Source organism: Lepisosteus platostomus, chromosome 3 (genome assembly GCF_059453375.1).
Source record: "Lepisosteus platostomus isolate fLepPlt1 chromosome 3, fLepPlt1.hap1, whole genome shotgun sequence".
NCBI classification, from domain to species: domain Eukaryota; kingdom Metazoa; phylum Chordata; class Actinopteri; order Semionotiformes; family Lepisosteidae; genus Lepisosteus; species Lepisosteus platostomus.
The window spans coordinates 563074-586211 of record NC_142613.1 but is presented as its reverse complement, the minus strand read 5'-3'; the positions used below and the strand labels follow the sequence as shown (position 1 = coordinate 586211).

At 59.9% G+C, this 23138-nt stretch overlaps 2 protein-coding genes and 1 long non-coding RNA gene across 7 annotated transcripts; 1 reads left to right on the top strand and 2 right to left on the bottom strand.

The window, feature by feature from the left end:
* Positions 1-26: 26 nt before the first annotated feature.
* Positions 27-7731, bottom strand: LOC148673959 (WD repeat-containing protein 13-like). Its single transcript, XM_088623598.1, has 7 exons — positions 7579-7731; positions 7203-7333; positions 5985-6292; positions 5503-5683; positions 2601-2742; positions 771-889; positions 27-694 (listed from the first exon to the last, which is right to left on the bottom strand). Exons 1-7 carry the CDS (start codon positions 7602-7604, stop codon positions 510-512), a joined length of 1092 nt encoding a protein of 363 aa, XP_088479724.1. The 5' UTR covers positions 7605-7731; the 3' UTR covers positions 27-509.
* Positions 7732-8739: 1008 nt separating this feature from the next.
* On the top strand, positions 8740-10638 carry LOC148673958 (uncharacterized). The gene is made up of 2 exons (XR_015933125.1): positions 8740-9324; positions 9458-10638. It is a non-coding gene; the product is annotated as an uncharacterized LOC148673958 (long non-coding RNA).
* A 122-nt stretch (positions 10639-10760) lies between these two features.
* wdr13 (WD repeat domain 13) lies at positions 10761-22870 on the bottom strand. 5 transcript variants are annotated; one of them, XM_088623585.1, is made up of 11 exons: positions 22712-22868; positions 21074-21329; positions 20472-20657; positions 19871-20102; positions 18004-18113; positions 17628-17758; positions 16410-16717; positions 15928-16108; positions 13335-13476; positions 11505-11623; positions 10761-11428 (listed from the first exon to the last, which is right to left on the bottom strand). In XM_088623585.1, the coding sequence occupies exons 3-11, from the start codon at positions 20510-20512 to the stop codon at positions 11244-11246; spliced, it is 1449 nt and encodes a 482-aa protein (XP_088479711.1). In that variant the 5' UTR covers positions 20513-20657; positions 21074-21329; positions 22712-22868; the 3' UTR covers positions 10761-11243. The 5 variants fall into 5 exon arrangements, with proteins under 5 accessions (XP_088479711.1, XP_088479709.1, XP_088479713.1 ...); XM_088623583.1 differs by having other exon boundaries at positions 21123-21329; XM_088623587.1 differs by having other exon boundaries at positions 21256-21329.
* Between the last annotated feature and the right edge of the window lie 268 nt (positions 22871-23138).

The window sequence follows — 23138 nt, the reverse complement described above, 5'->3', positions numbered from 1 at the left end:
TATAAGAACAATAGGAAAATCGCTAATCCCTTTTAATAATTATAGCCTTTATTTAAGAATGAAATCCTTTAATCCTTTCCTCCTGTGGCATGCACATTTCTAACAGTGTGTTAAACGTGGGGTTCTGATGCCTCCCTGAACTCGGCCACTCCTGCACCAGCACGCAGACTCACGCCGCTGTGAGCCCGTGCGAGATGTAGCTGTCAGCAGGAGCACGTCTGAGTATCTGTATCACTCTTTTCACAAATCTGCTGGGGGCCTGGAACAGCGACACACACTCCGAAACCAGGGACATGAGAGGGGAGTGATAGTGTTTCATGTTCTGCAGTCCGGGAGCCAGGAGAGATCCGACCGCAGGCCTGTGTCCCCAGCGCCGAGACAGCAAAGGGTCAGGGAGGCGCGGAACCGCTGGAATGAGAGGGGTGGGCCCCAGTCCTGCCATCACGCTGCTGTAACGAGGTGGGGTGCGCCCCAGTCCTGCTGTGGTGCGGTCGGGACGAGGGGCGCCCTCACTTCTGCTCCCTCCTCCAGACGATGACCATGCCGGTGGTGTCGGAGGAGGCCAGCAGGCTCTCGTCGCAGTTGAAGCTGACGTCCAGCACGGGGCCGCTGTGGCCCTGCAGCTTGTTCACGATGGCCTTGGAGCTTCTCTCCACGTCGAAGAAATAGACGCACATGTCCTCGCTGCCGGTCACTGCGAGAGAGAGGGCCAGTGGGTACGCTGCAGTCCCCCGATCCCAGGTCCCCCGAGGCGGAGCGGAGCGACTCACCCACGCAGGCCCCCTGCCGGAAGGACATGAGGGGACAGAAGATGCTGTGGAGGGGCTGAGAGCTGTGCAGGATCGGGAAGCTCCTCTTCAGCTGGAGGGTCCCTTCATTGTCCACCACCCTGCGAGCACAGCACACTGAACACACCGCCCTGAACACAGCACCCTGCGAGCACAGCACACTGACACACCCCCTGAGCACAGCACACTGAACACACCGCCCTGAACACAGCACCCTGCGAGCACAGCACACTGAACACACCGCCCTGAGCACAGCACCCTGCGAGCACAGCACACTGAACACACCGCCCTGAACACAGCACCCTGCGAGCACAGCACACTGAACACACCGCCCTGAGCACAGCACCCTGCGAGCACAGCACACTGAACACACCGCCCTGAGCACAGCACCCTGCGAGCACAGCACACTGAACACACCCCCTGAGCACAGCACACTGAACACACCGCCCTGAGCACAGCACCCTGCGAGCACAGCACACTGAACACACCGCCCTGAGCACAGCACCCTGCGAGCACAGCACACTGAACACACCCCCTGAGCACAGCACACTGAACACACCGCCCTGAACACAGCACCCTGCGAGCACAGCACACTGAACACACCGCCCTGAGCACAGCACCCTGCGAGCACAGCACACTGAACACACCGCCCTGAGCACAGCACCCTGCGAGCACAGCACACTGAACACACCGCCCTGAGCACAGCACCCTGCGAGCACAGCACACTGAACACACCGCCCTGAGCACAGCACCCTGCGAGCACAGCACACTGAACACACCCCCTGAGCACAGCACACTGAACACAGTGCCCTGAACACACCACACCGAACACACTCCCCTGTGAGCACACCACACTGAACACACCGCCCTGAACACAGCACCCTGCGAGCACAGCACACTGAACACACCGCCCTGAGCACAGCACCCTGCGAGCACAGCACACTGAACACACCGCCCTGAACACAGCACCCTGCGAGCCTAGCACACTGAACACACCGCCCTGAGCACAGCACCCTGCGAGCACAGCACACTGAACACACCACCCTGAACACAGCACCCTGCGAGCACAGCACACTGTGAGCACACCACACTGAACACAGCACACTGAACACAGCACCCTGCGAGCACAGCACACTGAACACACCGCCCTGAACACACCACACCGAACACACTCCCCTGTGAGCACACCACACTGAACACACCACCCTGAGCACAGCACCCTGCAAGCACAGCACACTGAACACAGTGCCCTGAACACACCACACTGAACACACTGCCCTGTGAGCACACCACACTGAACACACCGCCCTGAACACAGCACCCTGCGAGCACAGCACACTGAACACACCACCCTGAGCACAGCACACTGAACACACCGCCCTGAGCACAGCACCCTGCGAGCACAGCACACTGAACACACCGCCCTGAACACACCACACCGAACACACTCCCCTGTGAGCACACCACACTGAACACACCACCCTGAGCACAGCACCCTGCGAGCACAGCACACTGAACACAGTGCCCTGAACACACCACACCGAACACACTCCCCTGTGAGCACACCACACTGAACACACCGCCCTGAACACAGCACCCTGCAAGCACAGCACACTGAACACACCCCCCTGAGCACAGCACACTGAACACAGTGCCCTGCGAGCACAGCACCCTGTGAGCACAGCACACTGAGCGCACTGCCCTGAGCACAGCACCCTGCGAGCACAGCACACTGAACACACCACCCTGAGCACAGCACCCTGAGCACAGCACACTGAGCGCACTGCCCTGAGCGCACTGAGCTTGGCTCACCTGTAGAGCAGCAGCTTGTGGACGCAGGCGTTGACCAGCAGGGAGGGGTCGCGGGCCTCGCGGCTGATCCAGGAGCGAGCCGAGATGCTGGAGATGGGGCTGCCCTCGCTCACCACCAGCCGCTTGGCCTTCGTCAGCTTTCCTGGGAGCAGGCAGAGACACGGAGCGCAGGTCAGAGCAGCAGCACTCCTCCCCCCACCCCTGCACACAGCCCCCCCGGCACACTCCCCCTGCACACTCCCCCTGCACACAGCCCCCCTGCACACACTCCACCTGCACACAGCCCCCCGCACACACTCCACCTGCACACAGCCCCCCGGCACACACTCCACCTGCACACAGCCCCCCGCACACACTCCACCTGCACACACTCCCCCCGCACACTCCCCCCGACACACTCCCCCTGCACACTCCCCCTGCACACAGCCCCCCTGCACACACTCCCCCTGCACACACTCCCCCCTGCACACTCCACCTGCACACACTCCACCTGCACACAGCCCCCCGACACACTCCCCCCACACACTCCACCTGCACACAGCCCCCCCGCACACACTCCCCCCACACACTCCACCTGCACACAGCCCCCCCGCACACACTCCACCTGCACACACTCCCCCTGCACACACTCCCCCCCCACACACTCCCCCCGCACACAGCCCCCCGACACACTCCCCCCACACACTCCCCCTGCACACACTCCCCCCTGCACACTCCCCCTGCACACAGCCCCCCTGCACACAGCCCCCCCGCACACAGCCCCCCGACACACTCCCCCCACACACTCCCCCTGCACACACTCCCCCTGCACACACTCCCCCCTGCACACTCCCCCTGCACACAGCCCCCCGACACACTCCCCCTGCACACACTCCCCCCTGCACACTCCCCCTGCACACAGCCCCCCTGCACACAGCCCCCCCGCACACAGCCCCCCGACACACTCCCCCCACACACTCCACCTGCACACACTCCCCCTGCACACACTCCCCCCCCACACACTCCCCCCGCACACAGCCCCCCGACACACTCCCCCCACATACTCCCCCTGCACACACTCCCCCCTGCACACACTCCCCCCTGCACACTCCCCCTGCACACTCCCCCTGCACACAGCCCCCTGCACACAGCCCCCCTGCACACACTCCACCTGCACACAGCCCCCCGACACACTCCCCCCACACACTCCACCTGCACACAGCCCCCCGACACACTCCCCCCGCACACAGCCCCCCGACACACTCCCCCCACACACTCCCCCTGCACACACTCCCCCCTGCACACACTCCCCCCTGCACACTCCCCCTGCACACTCCCCCTGCACACAGCCCCCTGCACACAGCCCCCCTGCACACACTCCACCTGCACACAGCCCCCCGACACACTCCCCCCACACACTCCACCTGCACACAGCCCCCCGACACACTCCCCCTGCACACACTCCCCCCGCACACAGCCCCCCGACACACTCCCCCCACACACTCCCCCCTGCACACTCCCCCTGCACACAGCCCCCTGCACACAGCCCCCCCGCACACACTCCCCCTGCACACACTCCCCCCTGCACACTCCCCCTGCACACTCCCCCTGCACACTCCCCCTGCACACAGCCCCCTGCACACAGCCCCCCGGCACACACTCCACCTGCACACTCCCCCTGCACACAGCCCCCCGACACACTCCCCCTGCACACTCCCCCTGCACACACTCCCCCTGCACACACTCCACCTGCACACACTCCACCTGCACACACTCCACCTGCACACAGCCCCCCCAACACACTCCCCCTGCACACAGCCCCCCGACACACTCCCCCTGCACACACTCCCCCGACACACTCCCCCTGCACACTCCCCCTGCACACAGCCCCCCGACACACTCCCCCTGCACACAGCCCCCCGGCACACACTCCCCCTGCACACTCCCCCTGCACACAGCCCCCCGACACACTCCCCCTGCACACACTCCCCCTGCACACAGCCCCCCGACACACTCCCCCTGCACACACTCCACCTGCACACTCCCCCTGCACACAGCCCCCCGACACACTCCCCCTGCACACACTCCCCCTGCACACAGCCCCCCGACACACTCCCCCTGCACACACTCCCCCTGCACACACTCCACCTGCACACTCCCCCTGCACACAGCCCCCCGACACACTCCCCCTGCACACACTCCCCCTGCACACAGCCCCCCGACACACTCCACCTGCACACAGCCCCCCGACACACTCCCCCTGCACACACTCCACCTGCACACACTCCCCCTGCACACAGCCCCCCGACACACTCCCCCTGCACACACTCCACCTGCACACACTCCACCTGCACACAGCCCCCCTGCACACACTCCACCTGCACACAGCCCCCCCAACACACTCCCCCTGCACACAGCCCCCTGCACACAGCCCCCCTGCACACAGCCCCCCCGACACACTCCCCCTGCACACTCCCCCTGCACACACTCCACCTGCACACAGCCCCCCCGACACACTCCCCCTGCACACTCCCCCTGCACACTCCCCCTGCACACACTCCACCTGCACACAGCCCCCCCGACACACTCCCCCTGCACACTCCACCTGCACACTCCCCCTGCACACACTCCACCTGCACACAGCCCCCCTGCACACACTCCACCTGCACACAGCCCCCCGACACACTCCCCCTGCACACACTCCCCCTGCACACAGCCCCCCTGCACACACTCCCCCTGCACACAGCCCCCCGACACACTCCCCCTGCACACAGCCCCCCGACACAGCCTCCTACACGTCACGCCACCAAAACCGCTAACTGCTCTCGGCCACCAGCGATGACATCACCCTGGCCACACTCCCAGCGCCTCTCGCCAGCGCAGTGCGGTGGCACACAGAAGCAGCTCTCCTGGGACTCCCCACCTGTGGCCATGTCGAACAGGAAGGAGAAGATGCTGCCCCGGTCGTCTCCGGCCCACAGGATCCTGCCCGGAGCGTCGAAGGAGAGGGACAGCACCCGGCCTGTGAGCTTGCTGGAGCCCCCCTTCACCTTCTTCCCAGTGGAGATGTTCACCACCTGCAGGACGTGCTTGCTGTTCCCCACCTGAGGACCGAGGAGGAGGGACAGAGAGGAGGAGAGACAGAGGGAGAGAGGGAGGGACAGAGAGAGAGAGGAGAAAGAGAGAGAGGGACAGAAAGAGAAAGAAACATCATCAGGAAGAGAGAAAGGATCAGGAGTGAGAGAGGAAAAAGAAAGCAAAAGAAGAGAGAGAGAGAGAGGGATGAAGGGGAGAGCAGGAGAAAAAACAAAAAGATACCCTGACAACTCATTCCATGAGACGTAGGCCTTTTAAAGCCCAAAGATTCCTCTTCTCATGCGCTCATGTCACGTGACGCTCACTCACCACGGTCAGGTTGTTGTTCATGGGCTGGAAAGTGCAGCAGAGCAGCTCGGAGGCGTCGGGGTCGCACACGGCGCGGATGCAGCGCCCGTCCTCCGTGTTCCAGATGCGCAGGCTGCCGTCCTGCGACGTGGACACGATGATGTCGTTGCTGAGGGACCAGGCGAAGTCGGTGACGGGGCGCTCGTGGCCCCGCAGCGTGACCTTGACGCTGGGCGGCGCGGGGGACAGCGTCATGATGGACAGGGTGCCGTCCAGGGAGCAGCAGGCCAGGAGGTGCTTGTCGTCGTTGGCGAACTGCAGCCTGGGAACTGGTGGGCAGGCCAGGGGACAGCGGAGGGGACGCGGGAGAGAGGAAGACAGTTTAACACCTTCGTCTTCAAGACCGGCCAGGACATCGGCCCGAGCGCTGCTGGGACAGGGGCGCCTGGACAGGTCACCCCTTCGCACTCACACAGGAGCCCGGGGCACTTCAGCACCCCTCTATTCTCCTGCAGGTTTTGACTTCACACCTTTCTCCTCCCCCTCCTGCCTCCTCCCCTCTCCAGCTTTTGTTCTGCTGTGCTATTCAATCTTTGCCGTCTGCTCTGTCTTTCTCACACTGAAGAAGGCTCCAGAGCCAAAACATTGTGTTTTCTCTCTTCTCTTTTCAGCATGGAATAAACCTATTACTTGTTCCTTTACATGTAAGTACTGCAAGGTTCTACAGGAATACATTTTCTTTTAAAGGCCAAATTCTGAAGAAGTGAAGGGGGTTACGAACATGAGGAGACAGTTTGGCCCCCCTGCCTGTCTGGTAGTTAGCAGATAATTGGTCCCAGGGTCTCGTCCAGCTGGTTCTTGACAGAAGCCAGGGTATCGGCTTCAACAGCATGTCTGGACAGCTTGTTCCACACTCCCACCACCCTTTGTGTAAAGAACTGCCTCTTGTTCTCAGTTTTAAATGCACTTCTATATTGTCTATATCTATCTTCATTTTAAAGTATATTACACTTATCCAATTAAACTGGAAAAAGTATTCCCTTATATGAGTAACCTGTAAAGGCAATGGATTCCTTCATGACAGTGACTTTCCCAGACACCAGTGGAAAGGCGAGCTGCCAGCGGCCGCTGTGCTCGTGTCTGACTGGCGCGGCGCTGTCGTGTGGCCGGCCCTGTGTGCAGGAGGAGGGCTCCGCGCGCGACAGGCGTTCAGTGCTCCAGGAGGGTCGGTCCGCTCACCAGCAGAGTCCACGTGCTGGTCGAAGATGTGGTGCATGCCAGCAAAGGCGTAGTTCTCGCTCAGCGTGGTGTCTCCAGCCATGGCGCGGCTCGCCTCTGCCACAGAGGTGGGCACCAGGCTGCCAGGGGGCCTGCAGACCAAGACAACGCGCCATCAGGCCACAACCTGGCTGGTCCAACACGCTAGGATTCAGCCCCAGCGCCGCGGTGCTCCCACAGACCAGACACGCCCTCCTTCCCCCCGCTTCCTGTCCTGACAGGGAGTGACCAGCACGTGTCCCGAAGTCACACGCCTGGCTGAGCCTGCAGTCACTCTGGGGGTCACCAGCACCCCCAGGTGGAGCACGAAGGAAGTGGCCAAGGGCAGGGGCCGTACCTCTCGTCGTACACTGCTCTGTTCATCTGAGCCTGCAGCTGGTAGGAGCCCCGGCTCACGGACCTGCGGTGCCCGCGTGCTCCCTGCGCCCTCGGGTCCTCCTCGAAATCCTGCAGGCGAGAGGGACACAGGGCCTGAGCAGCAGCGCATCACAAGCCCGGCAGCCCTGGGCCTGGAGCACAGCCGCCAGTCTGTCTGCATCAGGCCCTGCACCAAGAGCAGGACCACATTAGAAGCGAGATAATTCTGTGCTTCCTATTATCCCAGAGCCAGTCCCCTTACTGAGAGCCTACCTGAGACTCGGACATAGGGGGCTGCAAATTACATTCAGGTCGAATCAAGATTTTATTATTTCACTCTAAACTGGAGCTGGTACACTAAGACCTCATTCATGTCACACACCATGGAAATGTTATTGTAAACATTAAGTAGAGTGAACAGTTTTGTTGATGTACTGATAACTGGACTCTCTTTTGACAGTTTAATTTAATTGTTAAAACAGAGTACTGCCCTTACAGCTGGGTTCAAAACTACATCACAGCTTGATCTTCCCCCAGTTGCCAAGCTGCTGGTCTTCCCTTCCCTCTTGTTGTTAAGCATTTTGTGCATAAGACAAAGAAAGTGAACTGAACATGCAGCCACAAGACTACTGTGTCACACAGCTACCTTCCTCATACCACAGCATCTCTCAACTGCATCATCACAAAGACCATTAACACAAAGCTCTCCGAGACCAAGGTCCTCTATATCTTCAGGAGCACTTTGATGCCCCTCTCTCTCACAGCACGCCTGATGCCCCTCTCTCTCACAGTGTGCCTGATGCCCCTCTCTCTCACAGTGTGCCTGATGCCCCTCTCTCTCACAGCGTGCCTGATGCCCCTCTCTCTCACAGCGCGCCTGATGCCCCTCTCTCTCACAGCACGCCTGATGCCCCTCTCTCTCACAGCGTGCCTGATGCCCCTCTCTCTCACAGCGTTCCTGATGCCCCCTCTCACAGCACGCCTGATGCCCCTCTCTCTCACAGCACGCCTGATGCCCCTCTCTCTCACAGCGCGCCTGATGCCCCTCTCTCACAGCACGCCTGATGCCCCTCTCTCTCACAGTGTGCCTGATGCCCCTCATGCAGGATGCAGGGGATCATGCAGGATTCCCCTTCCCGAACACACTGTAGCAGCTCCTGATAGACTTGATAGCGCTGGTGCGAGACGTGTATTCCACAGCATCAGAAGCCTTGTTTTAAACGAAGGATACAAATTTAATTTCAAGAGATTTTAATATCACCCTTGATGCAACATTCAACAGCTTGGGAACACTATTACCAACCATGGCCAACAATACATTTTCAGAGTACTTTACAAAAATGTTCAAATTCTATTACATGCATTAATACAAATAAATTAGTATTTGTGTGTATCTGGTATAGTGGTGAGCATAGCTGCCTTCCAAGCAGTTGACCTGGGTTCGATTCCCAGTCAATGCATTGGTGAATGTTCTTTTAGGGGCGGAGCGGTGGCTCTGTGGCTCGGGATCTGCGCCTGTGGAAGGAATCCCGCAGCCGGCAGAGGAATCCTGCTCCGTTGGGCTCCTGAGCAAGGCCCTTCACCCCAGCTGCTCCAGGGGCGCCGTACAGTGGCAGACCCTGCTCTCTGACCCTGGACAGCAGTCAGAAATGTGTGAGCAGGCGCCCCAGTGGCCAGTGGAAGGAGAGCGAGTGCAGTGTGAAACAGCCCTTCATCTGCCAGAAGGGTAAGAGCGTCCAGCCCCAGGCCTCGGAGTCAGGGAAGCTCCTGGTGCCAGAACTGACGGCTGCTGCTCAGTCACACGGACAAGGACAATTCCCTACGTTTGCCTCACCGCCTGTTGCCTTCCTTCCTTTCAGTGATCCGAGACGTCTTCCTCGTGGAGGAGGAGAGCTGGGAGGAGGCCCTGGGGCACTGCAGGCCGAGCTACTCCGGCCTCTCCAGCGTCATCTGGGAGGAGGAGCAGGAACGAGCCGGCAGCCTGGCCGCCCAGGCCGAGTCGCCCCACGTCTGGCTGGGCCTGAGCTGGAGCCTCCTGGGCCACTGGTTCTGGGTGAACAGGGAGCCCCTGCCGCTTCAGAAATGGAGGCAGGGCGGCCCACCCCAGTGCCCTCCCTCCCCGCTCTGTGGAGCGATGTCTGCTGTGGACCGCCCTTCGCTGCGAGGAGAAGCTGAACATCGGCCCCGGGTGGGAGCTAGCTTTCGCCCTCTAGTGTCAGCCCAGGAGAATACAGCACAGTTTCAGTGGGGCTCAAGTACAGTCTGACCACACACTGTGGCCATGTGCTAACGTGCATTAAATAACCTCTTTTAGTTGCCTTTGCAGCACAGACACCAAACCCAAGCCCAGAAATACTTAGGGAAGCCCCTTCAATATGATAACACCAGTGCTTAAGGCAACAATAATATTGGCCCATCTAGGTCCCGGCAAGACTTGCTCTCCTGCAGTGTCAACAGAAGGTCCGAGGGCTTCCTGGGATGAGCTCAAGGAACCGAGTGGCTCCAGCACGCTGTGGAAAGCTTGCCTGAACAGTCCAGTATCATGGATCTGAAGTAAATGACCTGTTCTCTAATATTGCTCTCCACCACCTGGACGGACACGTAAAGCTGTAGTGACAGTGACAGGCCTCTGATTTCTGTGAGGCGAGGACACTCACTGTGGGCCCTGTGGCTCGGTCTCTTTCAGGGGAAGCAGACTGAGCTGAAGCAGATCTGTTCAGCCAGACCATCTGGACCGGAATCTTGACCGGATCCTGGACTGGATTCTCATTGGCACACGCCTGCCTCTGCACACTCATCTTTAAATAACCTGACAAACCATTTGGCTAAAGTTATACTAGTTTAGGAATTACATCAACCTTCAAGACGCATTGTGTATTACCGATTTTCTATATTTCTCTTTATTCCAGGCAACATGAAACAAATGAGCAAAACAAATCCAGGAATGTTTGAGCATCTTAAGGAGGCACAAAATATCCTTACCTACCTCACAAATGTACTCTTTTCCCTTCCTAAATGAAAGAATAAAAATGTTACACTATTCTGGAAAGTTTCTGCACCACACTGGTAAAATCTGTCACATATAGCTGACAGAAGCTCAGGAATCGATCTGGTTTGCAAGTCTATAAATATTCAGTATAAGAACAATAGGAAAATCGCTAATCCCTTTTAATAATTATAGCCTTTATTTAAGAATGAAATCCTTTAATCCTTTCCTCCTGTGGCATGCACATTTCTAACAGTGTGTTAAACGTGGGGTTCTGATGCCTCCCTGAACTCGGCCACTCCTGCACCAGCACGCAGACTCACGCCGCTGTGAGCCCGTGCGAGATGTAGCTGTCAGCAGGAGCACGTCTGAGTATCTGTATCACTCTTTTCACAAATCTGCTGGGGGCCTGGAACAGCGACACACACTCCGAAACCAGGGACATGAGAGGGGAGTGATAGTGTTTCATGTTCTGCAGTCCGGGAGCCAGGAGAGATCCGACCGCAGGCCTGTGTCCCCAGCGCCGAGACAGCAAAGGGTCAGGGAGGCGCGGAACCGCTGGAATGAGAGGGGTGGGCCCCAGTCCTGCCATCACGCTGCTGTAACGAGGTGGGGTGCGCCCCAGTCCTGCTGTGGTGCGGTCGGGACGAGGGGCGCCCTCACTTCTGCTCCCTCCTCCAGACGATGACCATGCCGGTGGTGTCGGAGGAGGCCAGCAGGCTCTCGTCGCAGTTGAAGCTGACGTCCAGCACGGGGCCGCTGTGGCCCTGCAGCTTGTTCACGATGGCCTTGGAGCTTCTCTCCACGTCGAAGAAATAGACGCACATGTCCTCGCTGCCGGTCACTGCGAGAGAGAGGGCCAGTGGGTACGCTGCAGTCCCCCGATCCCAGGTCCCCCGAGGCGGAGCGGAGCGACTCACCCACGCAGGCCCCCTGCCGGAAGGACATGAGGGGACAGAAGATGCTGTGGAGGGGCTGAGAGCTGTGCAGGATCGGGAAGCTCCTCTTCAGCTGGAGGGTCCCTTCATTGTCCACCACCCTGCGAGCACAGCACACTGAACACACCGCCCTGAACACAGCACCCTGCGAGCACAGCACACTGACACACCCCCTGAGCACAGCACACTGAACACACCGCCCTGAACACAGCACCCTGCGAGCACAGCACACTGAACACACCGCCCTGAGCACAGCACCCTGCGAGCACAGCACACTGAACACACCGCCCTGAACACAGCACCCTGCGAGCACAGCACACTGAACACACCGCCCTGAGCACAGCACCCTGCGAGCACAGCACACTGAACACACCGCCCTGAGCACAGCACCCTGCGAGCACAGCACACTGAACACACCCCCTGAGCACAGCACACTGAACACACCGCCCTGAGCACAGCACCCTGCGAGCACAGCACACTGAACACACCGCCCTGAGCACAGCACCCTGCGAGCACAGCACACTGAACACACCCCCTGAGCACAGCACACTGAACACACCGCCCTGAACACAGCACCCTGCGAGCACAGCACACTGAACACACCGCCCTGAGCACAGCACCCTGCGAGCACAGCACACTGAACACACCGCCCTGAGCACAGCACCCTGCGAGCACAGCACACTGAACACACCGCCCTGAGCACAGCACCCTGCGAGCACAGCACACTGAACACACCGCCCTGAGCACAGCACCCTGCGAGCACAGCACACTGAACACACCCCCTGAGCACAGCACACTGAACACAGTGCCCTGAACACACCACACCGAACACACTCCCCTGTGAGCACACCACACTGAACACACCGCCCTGAACACAGCACCCTGCGAGCACAGCACACTGAACACACCGCCCTGAGCACAGCACCCTGCGAGCACAGCACACTGAACACACCGCCCTGAACACAGCACCCTGCGAGCCTAGCACACTGAACACACCGCCCTGAGCACAGCACCCTGCGAGCACAGCACACTGAACACACCACCCTGAACACAGCACCCTGCGAGCACAGCACACTGTGAGCACACCACACTGAACACAGCACACTGAACACAGCACCCTGCGAGCACAGCACACTGAACACACCGCCCTGAACACACCACACCGAACACACTCCCCTGTGAGCACACCACACTGAACACACCACCCTGAGCACAGCACCCTGCAAGCACAGCACACTGAACACAGTGCCCTGAACACACCACACTGAACACACTGCCCTGTGAGCACACCACACTGAACACACCGCCCTGAACACAGCACCCTGCGAGCACAGCACACTGAACACACCACCCTGAGCACAGCACACTGAACACACCGCCCTGAGCACAGCACCCTGCGAGCACAGCACACTGAACACACCGCCCTGAACACACCACACCGAACACACTCCCCTGTGAGCACACCACACTGAACACACCACCCTGAGCACAGCACCCTGCGAGCACAGCACACTGAACACAGTGCCCTGAACACACCACACCGAACACACTCCCCTGTGAGCACACCACACTGAACACACCGCCCTGAACACAGCACCCTGCAAGCACAGCACACTGAACACACCCCCCTGAGCACAGCACACTGAACACAGTGCCCTGCGAGCACAGCACCCTGTGAGCACAGCACACTGAGCGCACTGCCCTGAGCACAGCACCCTGCGAGCACAGCACACTGAACACACCACCCTGAGCACAGCACCCTGAGCACAGCACACTGAGCGCACTGCCCTGAGCGCACTGAGCTTGGCTCACCTGTAGAGCAGCAGCTTGTGGACGCAGGCGTTGACCAGCAGGGAGGGGTCGCGGGCCTCGCGGCTGATCCAGGAGCGAGCCGAGATGCTGGAGATGGGGCTGCCCTCGCTCACCACCAGCCGCTTGGCCTTCGTCAGCTTTCCTGGGAGCAGGCAGAGACACGGAGCGCAGGTCAGAGCAGCAGCACTCCTCCCCCCACCCCTGCACACAGCCCCCCCGGCACACTCCCCCTGCACACTCCCCCTGCACACAGCCCCCCTGCACACACTCCACCTGCACACAGCCCCCCGCACACACTCCACCTGCACACAGCCCCCCGGCACACACTCCACCTGCACACAGCCCCCCGCACACACTCCACCTGCACACACTCCCCCCGCACACTCCCCCCGACACACTCCCCCTGCACACTCCCCCTGCACACAGCCCCCCTGCACACACTCCCCCTGCACACACTCCCCCCTGCACACTCCACCTGCACACACTCCACCTGCACACAGCCCCCCGACACACTCCCCCCACACACTCCACCTGCACACAGCCCCCCCGCACACACTCCCCCCACACACTCCACCTGCACACAGCCCCCCCGCACACACTCCACCTGCACACACTCCCCCTGCACACACTCCCCCCCCACACACTCCCCCCGCACACAGCCCCCCGACACACTCCCCCCACACACTCCCCCTGCACACACTCCCCCCTGCACACTCCCCCTGCACACAGCCCCCCTGCACACACTCCCCCTGCACACACTCCCCCCTGCACACACTCCCCCTGCACACAGCCCCCCGACACACTCCCCCCACACACTCCACCTGCACACAGCCCCCCCGCACACACTCCCCCTGCACACAGCCCCCCGACACACTCCCCCCACACACTCCCCCTGCACACAGCCCCCCGACACACTCCCCCTGCACACAGCCCCCCCGCACACACTCCCCCTGCACACAGCCCCCCCGCACACACTCCACCTGCACACAGCCCCCCTGCACACACTCCCCCTGCACACAGCCCCCCGACACACTCCCCCCACACACTCCCCCTGCACACAGCCCCCCGACACACTCCACCTGCACACACTCCCCCTGCACACAGCCCCCCCGCACACACTCCACCTGCACACAGCCCCCCTGCACACACTCCCCCCGCACACAGCCCCCCGACACACTCCCCCCTGCACACTCCCCCCTGCACACTCCCCCTGCACACAGCCCCCCCGCACACACTCCCCCTGCACACACTCCCCCCGCACACAGCCCCCCGACACACTCCCCCCTGCACACTCCCCCCTGCACACTCCCCCTGCACACAGCCCCCTGCACACAGCCCCCCCGCACACACTCCCCCCCGCACACACTCCCCCTGCACACACTCCCCCCTGCACACTCCCCCTGCACACTCCCCCTGCACACTCCCCCTGCACACAGCCCCCTGCACACAGCCCCCCGGCACACACTCCACCTGCACACTCCCCCTGCACACAACCCCCCGACACACTCCCCCTGCACACACTCCACCTGCACACACTCCACCTGCACACAGCCCCCCCGACACACTCCCCCTGCACACAGCCCCCCGACACACTCCCCCTGCACACACTCCCCCGACACACTCCCCCTGCACACAGCCCCCCGGCACACACTCCCCCTGCACACACTCCACCTGCACACACTCCCCCTGCACACAGCCCCCCTGCACACACTCCACCTGCACACAGCCCCCCGCACACACTCCCCCTGCACACACTCCACCTGCACACTCCCCCTGCACACAGCCCCCCGACACACTCCCCCTGCACACACTCCCCCTGCACACAGCCCCCCGACACACTCCCCCTGCACACACTCCCCCTGCACACACTCCACCTGCACACAGCCCCCCGACACACTCCACCTGCACACAGCCCCCCGACACACTCCCCCTGCACACACTCCACCTGCACACACTCCCCCTGCACACAGCCCCCCGACACACTCCCCCTGCACACACTCCACCTGCACACACTCCACCTGCACACAGCCCCCCTGCACACACTCCACCTGCACACACTCCACCTGCACACAGCCCCCCCAACACACTCCCCCTGCACACAGCCCCCTGCACACAGCCCCCCTGCACACAGCCCCCCCGACACACTCCCCCTGCACACTCCCCCTGCACACACTCCACCTGCACACAGCCCCCCCGACACACTCCCCCTGCACACTCCCCCTGCACACTCCCCCTGCACACACTCCACCTGCACACAGCCCCCCCGACACACTCCCCCTGCACACTCCACCTGCACACTCCCCCTGCACACACTCCACCTGCACACAGCCCCCCTGCACACACTCCACCTGCACACAGCCCCCCGACACACTCCCCCTGCACACACTCCCCCTGCACACACTCCCCCTGCACACAGCCCCCCGACACACTCCCCCTGCACACAGCCCCCCGACACAGCCTCCTACACGTCACGCCACCAAAACCGCTAACTGCTCTCGGCCACCAGCGATGACATCACCCTGGCCACACTCCCAGCGCCTCTCGCCAGCGCAGTGCGGTGGCACACAGAAGCAGCTCTCCTGGGACTCCCCACCTGTGGCCATGTCGAACAGGAAGGAGAAGATGCTGCCCCGGTCGTCTCCGGCCCACAGGATCCTGCCCGGAGCGTCGAAGGAGAGGGACAGCACCCGGCCTGTGAGCTTGCTGGAGCCCCCCTTCACCTTCTTCCCAGTGGAGATGTTCACCACCTGCAGGACGTGCTTGCTGTTCCCCACCTGAGGACCGAGGAGGAGGGACAGAGAGGAGGAGAGACAGAGGGAGAGAGGGAGGGACAGAGAGAGAGAGGAGAAAGAGAGAGAGGGACAGAAAGAGAAAGAAACATCATCAGGAAGAGAGAAAGGATCAGGAGTGAGAGAGGAAAAAGAAAGCAAAAGAAGAGAGAGAGAGAGAGGGATGAAGGGGAGAGCAGGAGAAAAAACAAAAAGATACCCTGACAACTCATTCCATGAGACGTAGGCCTTTTAAAGCCCAAAGATTCCTCTTCTCATGCGCTCATGTCACGTGACGCTCACTCACCACGGTCAGGTTGTTGTTCATGGGCTGGAAAGTGCAGCAGAGCAGCTCGGAGGCGTCGGGGTCGCACACGGCGCGGATGCAGCGCCCGTCCTCCGTGTTCCAGATGCGCAGGCTGCCGTCCTGCGACGTGGACACGATGATGTCGTTGCTGAGGGACCAGGCGAAGTCGGTGACGGGGCGCTCGTGGCCCCGCAGCGTGACCTTGACGCTGGGCGGCGCGGGGGACAGCGTCATGATGGACAGGGTGCCGTCCAGGGAGCAGCAGGCCAGGAGGTGCTTGTCGTCGTTGGCGAACTGCAGCCTGGGAACTGGTGGGCAGGCCAGGGGACAGCGGAGGGGACGCGGGAGAGAGGAAGACAGTTTAACACCTTCGTCTTCAAGACCGGCCAGGACATCGGCCCGAGCGCTGCTGGGACAGGGGCGCCTGGACAGGTCACCCCTTCGCACTCACACAGGAGCCCGGGGCACTTCAGCACCCCTCTATTCTCCTGCAGGTTTTGACTTCACACCTTTCTCCTCCCCCTCCTGCCTCCTCCCCTCTCCAGCTTTTGTTCTGCTGTGCTATTCAATCTTTGCCGTCTGCTCTGTCTTTCTCACACTGAAGAAGGCTCCAGAGCCAAAACATTGTGTTTTCTCTCTTCTCTTTTCAGCATGGAATAAACCTATTACTTGTTCCTTTACATGTAAGTACTGCAAGGTTCTACAGGAATACATTTTCTTTTAAAGGCCAAATTCTGAAGAAGTGAAGGGGGTTACGAACATGAGGAGACAGTTTGGCCCCCCTGCCTGTCTGGTAGTTAGCAGATAATTGGTCCCAGGGTCTCGTCCAGCTGGTTCTTGACAGAAGCCAGGGTATCGGCTTCAACAGCATGTCTGGACAGCTTGTTCCACACTCCCACCACCCTTTGTGTAAAGAACTGCCTCTTGTTCTCAGTTTTAAATGCACTTCTATATTGTCTATATCTATCTTCATTTTAAAGTATATTACACTTATCCAATTAAACTGGAAAAAGTATTCCCTTATATGAGTAACCTGTAAAGGCAATGGATTCCTTCATGACAGTGACTTTCCCAGACACCAGTGGAAAGGCGAGCTGCCAGCGGCCGCTGTGCTCGTGTCTGACTGGCGCGGCGCTGTCGTGTGGCCGGCCCTGTGTGCAGGAGGAGGGCTCCGCGCGCGACAGGCGTTCAGTGCTCCAGGAGGGTCGGTCCGCTCACCAGCAGAGTCCACGTGCTGGTCGAAGATGTGGTGCATGCCAGCAAAGGCGTAGTTCTCGCTCAGCGTGGTGTCTCCAGCCATGGCGCGGCTCGCCTCTGCCACAGAGGTGGGCACCAGGCTGCCAGGGGGCCTGCAGACCAAGACAACGCGCCATCAGGCCACAACCTGGCTGGTCCAACACGCTAGGATTCAGCCCCAGCGCCGCGGTGCTCCCACAGACCAGACACGCCCTCCTTCCCCCCGCTTCCTGTCCTGACAGGGAGTGACCAGCACGTGTCCCGAAGTCACACGCCTGGCTGAGCCTGCAGTCACTCTGGGGGTCACCAGCACCCCCAGGTGGAGCACGAAGGAAGTGGCCAAGGGCAGGGGCCGTACCTCTCGTCGTACACTGCTCTGTTCATCTGAGCCTGCAGCTGGTAGGAGCCCCGGCTCACGGACCTGCGGTGCCCGCGTGCTCCCTGCGCCCTCGGGTCCTCCTCGAAATCCTGCAGGCGAGAGGGACACAGGGCCTGAGCAGCAGCGCATCACAAGCCCGGCAGCCCTGGGCCTGGAGCACAGCCGCCAGTCTGTCTGCATCAGGCCCTGCACCAAGAGCAGGACCACATTAGAAGCGAGATAATTCTGTGCTTCCTATTATCCCAGAGCCAGTCCCCTTACTGAGAGCCTACCTGAGACTCGGACATAGGGGGCTGCAAATTACATTCAGGTCGAATCAAGATTTTATTATTTCACTCTAAACTGGAGCTGGTACACTAAGACCTCATTCATGTCACACACCATGGAAATGTTATTGTAAACATTAAGTAGAGTGAACAGTTTTGTTGATGTACTGATAACTGGACTCTCTTTTGACAGTTTAATTTAATTGTTAAAACAGAGTACTGCCCTTACAGCTGGGTTCAAAACTACATCACAGCTTGATCTTCCCCCAGTTGCCAAGCTGCTGGTCTTCCCTTCCCTCTTGTTGTTAAGCATTTTGTGCATAAGACAAAGAAAGTGAACTGAACATGCAGCCACAAGACTACTGTGTCACACAGCTACCTTCCTCATACCACAGCATCTCTCAACTGCATCATCACAAAGACCATTAACACAAAGCTCTCTGAGACCAAGGTCCTCTATATCTTCAGGAGCACTTTGATGCCCCTCTCTCTCACAGCACGCCTGATGCCCCTCTCTCTCACAGTGTGCCTGATGCCCCTCTCTCTCACAGTGTGCCTGATGCCCCTCTCTCTCACAGCGTGCCTGATGCCCCTCTCTCTCACAGCGCGCCTGATGCCCCTATCTCTCACAGCACGCCTGATGCCCCTCTCTCTCACAGCGTTCCTGATGCCCCTCTCTCTCACAGCGTTCCTGATGCCCCCTCTCACAGCACGCCTGATGCCCCTCTCTCTCACAGCACGCCTGATGCCCCTCTCTCTCACAGCGCGCCTGATGCCCCTCTCTCACAGCACGCCTGATGCCCCTCTCTCTCACAGTGTGCCTGATGCCCCTCTCTCTCACAGTGTGCTTGATGCCCCTCTCTCTCACAGTGCGCCTGATGCCCCTCTCTCTCACAGTGCGCCTGATGCCCCTCTCTCTCACAGTGCGCCTGATGCCCCTCTCTCTCACAGTGCGCCTGATGCCCCTCTCTCTCACAGTGTGCCTGATGCCCCTCTCTCTCACAGCGTGCCTGATGCCCCTCTCTCTCACAGCGTGCCTGATGCCCCTCTCTCTCACAGTGCGCCTGATGCCCCTCTCTCTCACAGCGCGCCTGATGCCCCTCTCTCTCACAGCGCGCCTGATGCCCCTCTCTCTCACAGCACGCCTGATGCCCCTCTCTCTCACAGTGTGCCTGATGCCCCTCTCTCTCACAGCGCGCCTGATGCCCCTCTCTCTCACAGCGCGCCTGATGCCCCTCTCTCTCACAGTGTGCCTGATGCCCCTCTCTCTCACAGCGTGCCTGATGCCCCTCTCTCTCACAGCGCGCCTGATGCCCCTCTCTCTCACAGCGTGCCTGATGCCCCTCTCTCTCACAGCGTGCCTGATGCCCCTCTCTCTCACAGCGCGCCTGATGCCCCTCTCTCTCACAGCGTGCCTGATGCCCCTCTCTCTCACAGCGTGCCTGATGCCCCCTCTCACAGCGGACATGTTGCCCCAGTCCTCTCCACAGGGGGGCGAGGGTGTGCTGGGCCTGACACTGAGCCTGACGCTGGGCCTGACGCTGGGCCTGACGCTGGGCCCCACAGCCCCCCGGGCTCACCTCCATGCGGTCCAGCGTGGTGCGGGAGCTGCGCACGCTGCTGGCGCGGAAGCTGCTCTGCTCAGACAGGGGCCCGTACCGCAGGCCAAGCAGCTGGCTGCGCAGCTTCAGGTACTGTCTGCGCAGCCCGGGCTCGAAGCCGCACTTGGCATTCTCCCGGAGCAGCTGGCTGCGCCGGCGGATGTACTGCGTGCGGAACTGCGGGAAGGTAGGCGTGCGGTAGGCGTTGTATCTGCAGAGAGAGAACGAGCACGGCTCAGGGACCACTGGGGGAAATGAGGCGAGAAGACACGCAGGGAGGACAGAGCAGGCGGTATTTACAGCACGAGTCGCCCCAGAAAGAGGGGCTTCAACACTTCCTCTGCTCCAGACTCAAGCCGTCTCCCGGTTTTTAATTCGGCTGCAAAAGCTTCAAAGTCCAAGACAAGGAAGACAAGGCAGGGTCATGGAAAATGAAATCCTTCTGAACTTGAAGGCAGTTCCGAGAATTCCCCTGGAGTTCCTCTGCAGTTCGAGCAGCAGACGGCCGGGGAGAGATCCGGGGGGGACTCTCTCTGGAACAGTCAAAGGTTAGTGCGGACGCCGGAGGGAAGGGCTGTACCTCGCGTCCACTGCCAGGACCTGCTGCCACACAGCTGCCATCCCCCGCGGCCGGGGTACGAGGCACCGCGGCTCGGTCCTCACGGGGCGTCCCGCTCGGGGTCCGCGGCTCCAGGGGCTCGACTCCGGGCTGGGCGCAGGCGCGACAGTGCGAGCACAGGCAGAACGCGCCGCCGGCGCAGGGACGCTGGAAAGTGACAGCGCCTGTTAGGACTCTCGCTCTCGCCTGGACGTCCCGGAGCTGCGCCGCTCTGCTCTCAGGGCCCAGATTTTGTTACTTCTGGTTTGTTTATTGTATGATTCACCATTACTGCATCTCTCATTTATCTCACGCCACAGTATATTTTTCACTGCTAATATTTTCCACCAGCTACGCTGTCGTCCTCTAACACCCCCTCGCGGCGCTCGTCCTGCTCAGGCCTGGGGAGAGAGACAGGGCTGCGCACAGTTACACCGCCTCCAAGCACAGCCATGGAAACCACAAACGCAGCAATTTGTAAAGATTTAATCGGCAGCTTCTGAGGAAGAGTGAGAGGAAACCGATTCCCCTGTTGAAAGACGAGCGAATTCCGAATGGAAACATGTTTTCGCATTTCACTTAACCTGACTCAGGACAGTTTCATCTCCTGGGAGTTAGTCCGTATTGCATTACCGGGCCAGCCGGGCCGGGCCTGGTCAGTATTGGGACAGGAGGCCTCTCAGGCAGCGGGTCTCGGTCTGGGTCCTTGAGGAACTCCACCCCTGCAGGACCCGATACCACAGGTTCTGGGGTGCCTGGACGTCACCTGCTAGCTGGTTTAGACTCTTCTCTCCTCCTCCTCAGTTTCAAGAATATCCTGAATCTTCTTATTTCCTGCAACTTCAGAATACAAACGTTTCTGCGTCATCTCTTCAACCTCCTAATGAAGAACTTGCTCCCTTGTCTCTAACTAAGAAGCCCTTACTAAGCAGTCAGCGTACAGGACCAGCCGCCACGGGTGAGGCGGATATTGTATCAAGCGTCTTCTTGAGCCCAACTGGTTACACGTCAGCTGAGCCGAATGAAGGAGATCTCAGAGAACGCCACAGGTAGATACTGATTACAACCCCCCGAGATGATTTTGAGAGATTTCAAACATTTGCCTGCGATTATGAAACAGAATCTCGCCGTCCCTCAGGACGGTACTGTGGAGTGCCCCTGAGTTCTGTTTGTACCCCAGGTACCCCCCCACAGCGGCTGTGCACTGGGGCTGCCCTTTGGAGAAAGTGCTCCATAAACGAAAGCAGTTTGTATGACATCTCATAACTCATCATCAGCTCTGCAGCTCTAAAAATGGGAAAACTGCAAACTATTCCTCACACTCATGGTTTCACACCAGTAAGCGAACATGTAACTCAATTCACCAAATGTATGTTACATCCATAAAGAAGGAGATGCACGTCTTATTAAATTTATTTATTTTTTAAATTTAGCTACTTGAACTGCATTTGGAATTGAAGTAGAAATAAAATATGCGAACTCAGAGGTTTAGTGCTCTAGCAAAATGTGGCCATACTGGGTAAGGTATCTTTAATGTGAGGGCCCCGCGAACTCCCCTGCCTCTATCGTGATCGCCCCGAAATGTCCGTCAGGCCGGTTATCGATTCCCGATCGGAAAGCAGATCGGCAGGAAGACCCCGCCCTCTGGACGAACACGCAGCGGCGATTGGCGGAGGCGACTGTCAGTCCCCGCGGAGACCGGCTCCTGCCGCAGAGCCCGGAAATGGACGCGATGCTTCTGACAATTAACGTCCTCGAAACGGACCCTGTGTCTTCCTACCCAGCCGTTCACACATTAAGTAACGACATGACAGAGAAGGGTGGAAAATCCCCATTGTACAATCCCCTCCTGAGAGTGCCTTCAGTTTCGAGGTCTCCCGTGTCTGTCGCTCGTTGCCGTGTGACCTGCAGCTCTGTGCAGGTGAGCGGGCACGACAGGGCGCGACAGCCCTAGAGAGAGCCATGCAGGGCTCGTATCCCTACGCCAGAAGAAACCTAGTGTTCCTCTTCTCCTCCTTTCAGCGTGCAATAAACCATTACCTGCTCCCCTGTACGCCTACATGCCTGTCAAAATGGCTACGTTAGCTTTAAACTCGAAATGAACCGTTGGATTCTCCTCTCTGAAGCTGATGCCCAGGCAGCCCCACTACACACCAGCGGCCCTTCCCTGTCAGGTGGAGACGTGCGCCGCACAAGCCGGCGCAGGGAGCAGAGACACTCACAGCTCACAGCGAAAGCGCGGCGCTCCTTTTCATGGCTGCTGAAGGGGCTCCGCTTCCCTGCTCCGCCGCTGCACGGCCGCTCCCCTCCGGTCCGGGTCCGGGTCCGGTCGGCTTGTGCGGGGACACCGTCACGTGATGCGCGCTCGCTCGCCCCCGCGCCTCCACGGGCCCGCGCAGCGCGCCGCCGCGGACCGCGTGACTTCCAGCCCCCATTCCTGCTTGAAGTTTCAATTCACTGCGTTTCGATTGAACGAGCCGCTGCAGCAGTTTGGATGTGAAGAGACTTAGACATTTATTTCATGCAATAGCAAAATGAGAAGAAGGTTATAAGGCTTTGATTTTTAACCCATACAATCGATATTCAGGACGTTAGCACACTGGTTGCTCAGACGGCAAGGGCGTCCAGCTCCTGACTGGAGGGTCACGG

What these genes read in the sequence shown, in the direction of transcription:
- LOC148673959 (XM_088623598.1), bottom strand. Translation starts at nt 7,604, where the DNA reads ATGAACAGAGCAGTGTACGACGAGAG. An exon ending in CCTGTTCGACATGGCCACAG is followed by an intron (nt 2,743 to 5,502) that starts GTGGGGAGTCCC and finishes GCCTGCTCCCAG; the next exon opens with GAAAGCTGACGAAGGCCAAG. An exon ending in CACAAGCTGCTGCTCTACAG is followed by an intron (nt 890 to 2,600) that starts GTGAGCCAAGCT and finishes CTGTGCTCGCAG; the next exon opens with GGTGGTGGACAATGAAGGGA.
- wdr13 (XM_088623586.1), bottom strand. Translation starts at nt 20,512, where the DNA reads ATGGCAGCTGTGTGGCAGCAGGTCCTGGCAGTGGACGCGAG. An exon ending in GTCCTGGCAGTGGACGCGAG is followed by an intron (nt 20,103 to 20,471) that starts GTACAGCCCTTC and finishes CTCTCTCTGCAG; the next exon opens with ATACAACGCCTACCGCACGC. An exon ending in AGAGCAGTGTACGACGAGAG is followed by an intron (nt 17,759 to 18,003) that starts GTACGGCCCCTG and finishes CTTGGTCTGCAG; the next exon opens with GCCCCCTGGCAGCCTGGTGC.